At 34.2% G+C, this 9,784-nt stretch overlaps 2 protein-coding genes across 2 annotated transcripts; both read right to left on the reverse strand.

The window, feature by feature from the left end:
* Positions 1 to 358: 358 nt before the first annotated feature.
* Positions 359 to 1,839, reverse strand: LOC145123531 (uncharacterized). The gene is made up of 4 exons (XM_079058741.1): positions 1,509 to 1,839; positions 1,011 to 1,234; positions 805 to 912; positions 359 to 669 (listed from the first exon to the last, which is right to left on the reverse strand). The coding sequence occupies exons 1-4, from the start codon at positions 1,699 to 1,701 to the stop codon at positions 547 to 549; spliced, it is 648 nt and encodes a 215-aa protein (XP_078914867.1). The 5' UTR covers positions 1,702 to 1,839; the 3' UTR covers positions 359 to 546.
* A 3,169-nt stretch (positions 1,840 to 5,008) lies between these two features.
* Positions 5,009 to 7,865, reverse strand: LOC145124695 (pyruvate kinase isozyme A, chloroplastic-like). The gene is made up of 7 exons (XM_079060137.1): positions 7,049 to 7,865; positions 6,882 to 6,969; positions 6,601 to 6,791; positions 6,399 to 6,514; positions 6,052 to 6,295; positions 5,741 to 5,975; positions 5,009 to 5,523 (listed from the first exon to the last, which is right to left on the reverse strand). The coding sequence occupies exons 1-7, from the start codon at positions 7,562 to 7,564 to the stop codon at positions 5,213 to 5,215; spliced, it is 1,701 nt and encodes a 566-aa protein (XP_078916263.1). The 5' UTR covers positions 7,565 to 7,865; the 3' UTR covers positions 5,009 to 5,212.
* Between the last annotated feature and the right edge of the window lie 1,919 nt (positions 7,866 to 9,784).

Genomic DNA, 9,784 nt, shown 5'->3' on the forward strand with positions numbered 1-9,784 from the left:
TGTTCCTTTTTATGCATTCTCAATTTGTACATCTTATTTGATTGCATTTAGTTTATTCTTTATGACTTGTACCTTATACTTGCTAATTGTCTATTTCTTTCCAACTCATATAAAAGTTAAGTAGCTAATTGTCTATTTCTTTCCAACTCATATAAAAGGCTGCGTCCTTTTTGTTACTTAAATAGATATACAAGTCTTCCAAACACATTTTCATTCATATAATAACACAATAACACGTTAATATAATAACACATTAGCCATAACATTTACTTTATTTGATATCAATACTTCTTTTTCCTCCCAACTCCTCCATTAAAAGTGATGAATAATGTGAATTGTTTTATATGTATGGGTAAAATAATCATTTAATCTCGTCCAAAGGATTTATTCATTTTAAAATATAAGCATGCATTATGAATACAACTATCCAGACAGACATCATTACTCGTTCAGCCACTATCCAGACAGACATCATTACTCGTCCAAAGGATTTATCCAAACATAATCTTACATTTAATCTCTAAAATCTATAAATACCCATGTGCATCAATTTAACATTGGTGAAGTTTGGGATATTCGTTCATCTTCTAGAAGATCATATGGATCAATATATTGTGGTAGTTGTATTTGTTTTGTGGTACCATCATGGACAAATTTTGGTCCAAAATACTGCCAAAAAAAAAAAAAAAAAAAAAAAAAAACATATATCAAGGATGATCATCACTTAAAAGGAAAAGATCAATGAATCATATTCATAAATGAAACAAAGAATCCATGATAGCATCATGAATAGAGAGTGCTTACAATATAAATAGCAGTGAATGATCCAATGGTTAAAAGGATCAATGGCCAAAATGCTAAGAAGAATGTTCCTCCAAGACTTAGCAAGACTTTAGCTCGTGGAATCAAACCCTGTACATCATGCAAAAAAGATGACATAATTTGTCATAGATCCTTCAAATCGGCTTAAATACATAATATGAATGTTAACGAAGTAGAAAAGTTTTAACCTCAAGGCCCTCACTGTTCAATGCCATGGATTGCTCCCTTTGATTGAAAAGGCTTTTATCAAGATCTGTTGACACAGTTTTTCTGGTTGAAAAGCTTCCATCTTCTTCGTTATACCTAATCTCATCATTAATGGAAGCAGTCCAGCTTTCATCGAGCAATGAAGTGGGAGTGATTCCTCGTCGTTTCAATTCCTTCATAAACAAAGACTCCGGAGGTTCTTCACCTGACATTATAAATTTCAATCTAATTAACATCAATCCATGTATTTCTACGTTAAAATGATTCGTCATCTGAGATTCGTTCGACGCCCAATTTGGAAATGCTTTCGATTTCTTCAAATTAATGATTATCAGCGTATCCAAAGCCATCATACAACATATCCTTAGCAATTAAACTAAACATAAACTCTGATTTTGCAATATCGAAGAGAAATTGGATTTCTAATTAAGAGATAAAAAAAACAACACGAAAGTGATCATGCATGAATTAGAAAGTACCATTTGTTTTAGTATTATCATCAGCATCTTGAATTCTGCAAGAAATCCTAAACCTTCTGTTAATCACTAGCTTTGGACTGAACTTAACGATTCTTATATTGCCAGTGGAACAACGTCGTTCATTCCGTCGGAAACACGATTGGGAAGCTAAAAACGGATATAAATCAGCTTTGAACATCTTAAGAGAAGCCATTGTTAATGTTCTTCACTGTTTTCTGATATAATTTGGGGATCTTAATCGATTTTTGGATAGAAAGTGAGAGAGAAATATGAAGCAGCCTGCAACCTGCGAGTATCTGTTATATCTGGAGTAGAAAGGGATGTTGATTGCTATTGTGCGCTGAATTTATGTGGTGGATTGGTGGAGCTTCGTGGCTACAAAAACCACCTGTACAAATTGAACGAAACGTGCTTCTTCATTAAATTCGAAAGATAATAATATATTTTTATTGAGTTGCTATTATTTTTATTTTATTCTGTTATATTTATTTTTTTATTAAAGATTGTAATTTAAAAAAAAATAGATATATATATAAATATCATGTAAATACAAAATTAATTTACAATTATAAGTGATAGATCTTTAAAATATAATGTTTTAATAATGAAAAAGTTTAAATATAATATTAGGACTCGATAAGATTATGGTACTGATAATGATATACTTCATCTTCCCAAATTATGTCCAAAATAAAAAGCCTTAATTAATATAAGTTTAAATTCACAAATTAATCATTTTCTTTTATTTCTTTACTCTGGTTTGTTAAGATAACATGAATAGTTTTTGGATTTAATCATTAAAAATCTACCTTGTTAATATTAAAATTGTATATTTTTTTTTTTTAAATAATGGATCTTGATGTTCATTGAGATGACATCAGTTTTCGGATTTAAACATTAAAAAAACGAATTATAGTTTGATTGGTTCGCATCGGATTTTTAATTTAGTTTGAACTATTTTAATCTATGTTTCGAAAACCAATATCGATTTGGATTCACCTATTCGGATTGGATCGAGCCAATTCATTCAAATGAACACATCCTAGGCCCGTGGACATGCAAAAATATGAAGGATGAAGCATGCATATGGTACATAATGATAAAGCAGTCCTAAAGTAACAATACGATCCAGTTTTGTGTATATAGATACTTGAAATGATGTATGCTTAGATATGAGTATTATGTTATCACATGTTGTGCATGTTTCATGTCTCATGTCCTTTCAAGTCTAGGTGTTGGCATGTCCATGGGTTTGTTTCATCTCTAATGTACCACATTGCTAATGAAAACTTATCCAGAATAGTCAACTCTCTCGATAAACCTCAAAAACTTTGTAAAGTGTGTCTGGACCACACAAAGTGACCCTTGGACATGAGGGATTAAACAAGCCTAGAAAAAATACAAAGTGCAATAATCTCTAAAACGTCATAAACTATTTGGACCACTCAAAGTCATCTAAAGAATGAACTTCATGCATAAGATGCAACATCTATTTAATTAACTTAATATTGTTAACGTCATTTAACATGCAATTTCATAAAATAGAAATCTATCATCTAAGCATGCAAAGCATCATAATAATCATGATCACAATAAACTCATCATTGAATAGCATAAAATATCAACTAGATTTAAATCAAAAAAAATGTCAAAATATTTAGTCTTGTGAGGAAAAAAAAAGATTAGTTTTTTTTTTTTTTTTTTTTTGGGGGGGGGGGGGGGGGGGGGAATAAACCAAGTTAAATAAGAAGTCTGCTAATTTTGGTAAACCTACAACGTACCCTACTCTTGAGGGTTTTTCTGAAATAAAATAAAATTTTGGAATTAAAACTGAAACTTTGTAAACGTTTAGGTGCTGTTTATTTTTTCTGAAGCAAAATTTTTGCAGTCTACGGACCACATATACATACATTTGCAGTAGAAGATGTGGACCAAATGTCTGCGGCATGAAAGAGAATGATTGTTTGTTTTTTAATGTCTGCAAGCTGCTAAAATAAACTAAAATCTAAATAACCTGATTTTTTTAAACTTAAAAGAGTTTTTCAATACATTTATAACTTTATTATAAATAAATTAACAAATCTGTATGAAATTTTATTGGATAAAAAATGAAAATAAAATAGTACAAATATTTGGTAAAAACCAACAAGCTTTAGTTGCAAAGTTATACATAAATATTGTTATTAGGGATCAAAGAATTAACATATATCACCAAGAAGGATAAGCACGTCAGACGTTCTCCGGGAGGGGCTCCCACGAAAACGCTCTGACGGTCAAATTAGTGTCTAGAGAAGAGAGTTGTTATATGACTCTATGAGTTAGGGTATGAGAGCTTCCCCTCTACAGCTTCATGACGAAGGCCTTTTATAGTAAGGCATTGTGATTGGTCTCGCACGGGGGATAGGGACGTCAGATCTGACAGATCTGACAGGGGACAAAGAAGATAATTGGAGGATCGTGCTCTTCTCTTTGGCCAATGTTTGCCTTTTATCGCAAGCCAACAATGTATGTTGAAGGACTAAGCATGTGTGGGTTCGCTACCGCGGAGCGCGATCCAACTGGATTGGAGCGAGAGTTTGCGGGCGTGGAGCATAGTCGCTTGTCAGATGGCACTGACTTGACGACCCAACGGCCGCCAACGTAACCTGCTACATGTTTTATGTTATTCATTGGGTGGGTCCAAGGGATACGTCATCAATTAACATCATTTATTGTTGTGTTAATTTTACTTTAAGAAAAAAGTATTCAATTTATCTTAATGATCACATTATAAAAGAATCATTTCCAACAAAATCAGTAATATCGAACAAGTAATTTTAGATCATAATTTTTTAGGGATGACAAATCGAGAAATCGTGTCGTGTTTTTATCCGACATGACATGATAAAATTTTATGTAACACAAACACGACACGAAACGATGGCGTGTTTTTTAACTAATACGAAAACGAACCGATTAAAAAACAACAAACACGACATGACACAACAAAGATAACATAAAATAACAATTAGTTTATTTAATTAATACTCCATCATATATAACACAACAAACCAGACAAACACGAAAAACATGACAGACATAAATCATTTAAATTTTGTGTCGAATTTTGAACACGATCACGACACGACATCGTGTTTTTTACACTTGACACGAACACAAATTCAAAATTTAGTTTCGTCTTAATTTCATTTCGTGTCATGTATTTGTGTAATACCGTGTCATTAATTGTCACCCTATAATTTGCAACAATTGCCACCCTATAATTTTCAAGTAGAGAAAAAAAAAGCATCTAACAAAAATTGACACAAAAATAAATTTAAGATATATTAAAAAGACCTCACATGTGAATATTCGATTTGTTAGACTTCAAATCAACACTCTGATCTTATACTTCTGTGTTCGACTGTTCCTGTACCAGATGCCAAGTAACCAAAATACAATATTGCAACTTTCCAAAGTCAATGACAACTCATGAATAAATAACCCAACACTAAAAAAAGTCAACGTCAAACTACTCACTTTTTGAACTCAAAATCAAAGTTTCTCATTCAAATCCAGATTAAACAAAACATCTACAATTGACTAACATAAAACCAGCTACCAAGAACAAAGTTTTCCATTTTCCAAACCAAACATAAACCCATGTGATATTGCATTTTTCAAAACGACATATTTGACCAAAAAAAAACAAACCGCATAAGGTACTAAATAACTTTGACTTGGAGCGTTTGGTAAACGGTTGGAATAGCATCTGAAACTATTAACACCGCATCCCCTTCTTTCAACATCCCTTTGGCTTTTATGAGATCAATCGTTTTCGCCATGTTGGCGTCCATGTCATCCGACAAGTCAAAGAAAATCGGTATGACTCCCCATTGCAAATTGAGCGCCATTTGTGTGCTTTCCTCATTTGTGAATGCAAATATTGGGGGAATCGGCCGATTGCGTGACAAAAGTGACGCCATTTGCCCATGTTTCGTGTACACAAAAACCGCATCCACTCCAAGATTATTAGCTGTACACCAACACATAGTGGTCTTACATAAGTACAAAAAAGAACCCCGTACTTTCACAAATTTATCAATTTTGTCATGTAATATTTTTTTTAGCGATTAAACCATTATACCTTTTCAAAATAACATTTTTCCCCGTTACCCATTTTGAATATCAGGAAAAATACAGAAAAATACAAATTCTTTTTTATTTTTTAAAAAATTAACTAACTTATTTACCCATTCGGCTAGCAGAGTTGCATATCTGTTCAGCAATTTGATCAGGCAACGAGACTCCAAGTTCACGTTGAGGAAAAGATGGCTGTTGATTCTCTTCACGACTCCATAACTCCATTCGTGTGCTCGCCATTCTCAACACACAAAGCGCCTTTTCTCCAAAACATCCGATTGCTGACTCACCAGATAACATTAATGCATCCGCATATTGTCTAACTGCCTCCGAAACATCCGCAACCTTTCTCACACATCAAATCGAAAGTAACATCATTATTTCTTAAATATTATTACTAGTAAAAAAATTAAGTAATTACCTCGGCTCGTGTTGGAGTAGGATATTCAATCATGGACTCGAGAAGTTGCGAGGCTACAATTACAGGCTTGTTGAGTTGCCTACATAGGGCGATGATTTTCTCTTGAACTGTTGGAATTTGTTCGAGTGGTATTTCAACTCCAAGATCACCTCTTGCCACCATTATTCCATCCGAAGCTTCCACTATCTCTTCGAGGTTGTGCAGAGATTCCAAACTCTCAATCTTAGCTAAAACCTTAATCGATCTACACATGCAAAAATTCATGTTTTACATCATCACATGACATTAACAGATTGTAATTTTCAGTCTACTCATTTTGTCCTTTTGTTTGCTATTTAAGCGCTTACTTATTTTTGTTAAACAAGTAGTTTTTTAGATGTATGACTGCATCGGCATCTCTAACGAATGACATGGCAATAAAATCAACCCCTTCGGAGATTCCAAATTCAATATCAGACCAATCCTGTTAATCGAACACCATAAATAAAATTAATCTAGATGTGACTCTAATAATGAGAAAAAACCACTACAAAAAAGTTAAATGATCACTTTTGTTGATAATGTTGGGAGTTCATGATGTTTTTCAACGAGTTTTCCATTTCTCCAAAAGCTCAATTTGGCTCGAGGCAAAAGCAAACCAGGGTCAATACACTTGCAACGTAAGTCGTTTCCGCTTCTTTCAATGACTTGAAAAGTCGCCATTCCTCCATCAACCACAAGTTCGTCACCTTCTTTAATTCCTGATACAGAAAAGCATATGAAATCAAGTAAAAAAAACGATTTTAGTTCAGGATTGATTTCAATTTTGAAGCTTGATTAGCTATACAAACCTTCTGCAAAACCTTCGTAGCTTGCTTGAACAGTGAAAGGACGACAACCCTCGAATTTTTCAGTAGTGAAGAACCATATCGATCCATCCTGATGAACAATAACATCATCGAAATTAGAACTTTATGTTGTTTTCAATCGAAGAAATAAAAAAGAAATTGAAGTGTACCTCTGCTTTGACGGAGGAAGGACCTCCATGATCAGCGACATGAATCTGACTACCTTCTGTATCAATCATCACAGATACACAAAACCCTTTTTCATGGTTTAACTTCTTGATCTTCCTAATTACATCTTGATGCCAAATTTTCGTGTTATGACACATGTTAAGCCTAGCCACATTCATTCCTGCCAACGCCAATTTCTCCAATTCTTCATAAGAACAACACGCCGGCCCCACCGTGCACACGAGTTTCGTCTTCCTCAGCCCCAAAAACCCTTTTTCTCTCAATTCTGTCTCTGTCACAACATCAAGACCCAAACACTCCTCCTTTTTCGATTCTTCTACGATGCTTCCAACCTGCATAACAGCCCTCGTAGCGAAACTTTTCAATTTCCTCCTGTTTGACCAAATTATACGAGGGGAAACGGGAACCCCAAATACTCTTTTCCCTAAATCCATACAAGAAGCTTTCGCCATTGGGTAATTGGAGACGAAAGCTAAATCGGCAGTCATTGAAGCCATGGGTTGACTTGAAAAACTAGGGAAACAAGTCAGATTTACGATTGGATTTTTATGAGATTGGTATGGTGAGAAAAGTGATACGGTTGTTGATTGATTACTCCGCAGGGGTTTGTATTTACACAAAGAAGATTTTGGGGTTTACAAAGCCAAGCAGGATTTAGTGTTAGGTGGGAATATTCCATGGAAGAAACAAAGGAAACGTTAATTGTAGCAGGGTTTTGCAGAAGGAAAGTTTCTTTGTTTGGTTGACAGCCCCCAGGATCTTAATTGGGGGCCGCAGGGCAGTTGAAAAATGGAGGAATTAGGGGACCCTTGTACACTTGTACTATGGTGAACTAATGTATTTTTTTTTCTTTTTCTTTCCTTAATTTTTTTTAAAATACAAACACTTATATTTAATATTTATTTAGGGTTAATTACATGGATCGTTTCCTGTTTAGTTGTCAAAATTAAGGTTTATTCCTTATTTTTTAAAATTAATTTGGGTCGTCATTTGTTTGTTTAAAATTTGCATGTTCCATCCCTCATATATGGTTTTGTTGCGATTTTAATCTGTGCCAAATTTAAAATGATCATAATGCCTTTTATGTATTTCTTTTCCAATTAATTTAATGTTATTAATCTTAAAAAGAAAACAATAAGAAATATTGTCCACATCATACCCAACCCCGCCTCGCCACCCAAACATCATTCCCTTTCCCGATCTATCTTTTCTCCACCTTCCCTAAAATATTGAATAACACATCTTCATAAAAGCTTAAACCATCATTTCTTCTCTGGGCCATGCACATCTCCAGCCTAATGTCACCATGTTCGCTAGAAACAATCGCTTGAAGCTGCCGGAAAACAACCATCCACCACCGCTCAAAATATTGATTTTGTTTCTCTCTTCATTAGATATTGATTGTTGTCGGACCACCTACTTTCACTCCCGGCACCTTGATTTTCGACTAGGGTTTATTAAGTACATATATCATGTCTTTACATCTGGAACACAGTCTATGTGAGACTAGAGCTTTATTTGGGAATTTCGTGAGTGATTTTAGGTTTTTATGGATTTTAGATTTCATATTCGTGTTTCATTTAGGTTTCAGATTATAGTTTGGTGTTGATTACTGGTTTCAGATTCTAATTTCATTTAAGTTTGGGTGGTGACTGGCGATGGTTGCAACAGGTGCCTAAGGTGACTGGTGATTGTTGCAGGAGGTTACATGTATGATGGTGGTGGTTCTGAGTTGCAGTGAAAGTCATCCTCAACGAATTCCTAATAATGCAATCAACCAACCATCCTCCTGCATCAAATCATTTGGATAGAAAGTAGAAACAAAAGAAAAAAAACCGAAGCTTTTTGGCTTTTGGGTGTTTTGGTTCCATTTATTAAGACTCAAATCCGTATGTTTTTCTTTTGATATTGTTAATCCATCAAGCATTTTCAAGATGGGTAAGTTCTTGAGTGTTCTTTTTTCCTTTTGATATCGAATCTAGATTTCTTTACTTGTTTTAGACTCGCATATTGTTAGGTGCATTTCATGTACCCATTTTGTAGCTTTATTTCATAAAAGTACATTGCATTTAGGTTTAAACTCATGCATTTTGCATATTTTCGGGATTTTTCATGATGCAATTCCATTCACACACTTTTGTAATATTTCGGGGACTTTTGGAGGTTGGATCTTGCTTTAGGAGGTTAAAAAGAGTTGAGGGTAAAATTTCAGGGCTATTGGAGCATCGAGGAGGAAGTTATGAAGAAAATGAAGATTTTGGTTTTACAGGAGTTTACACGGCCGTGTAAATGGAAGCCTATAATTTACACGGGTCGTGTAAACGCATATACAGGAGCATTCTACTTTTCTTGTTTACACGGTCATGTAAATTGCAGCCTATAATTTACACGGGTCGTGTAAACGTCTCGACAGTTTTTAAAGTAGTTTTACTCTCATATAATTGAGACAATCGGTTTTTTTGGAGGGGGTCGACTTTTGGGCAGAGAGAAGGCGATTTTCAGAGCTTTTGGAAGTAGATTAACACTTGGGAACATTTGATTTCATTTTGTAAGAACTTTAATTTTATTTTCTAGATTTGTGATCTTGTTCTAGCCATGATTGGCTAGAACCCTAGTTTCTCCAACTTCATGTATTGACTTCTTTGTTGTGATTTCAATCATATGACTTGATGTTTTCTTTCAATTTTCTATCTAGTGAATTTGATTTTTTCTCAATC

This window comes from Lactuca virosa, chromosome 7 (genome assembly GCF_052849685.1).
Source record: "Lactuca virosa cultivar CGN04683 chromosome 7, Lactuca_virosa_CGN04683_v6, whole genome shotgun sequence".
Lineage (NCBI taxonomy): Eukaryota > Viridiplantae > Streptophyta > Magnoliopsida > Asterales > Asteraceae > Lactuca > Lactuca virosa.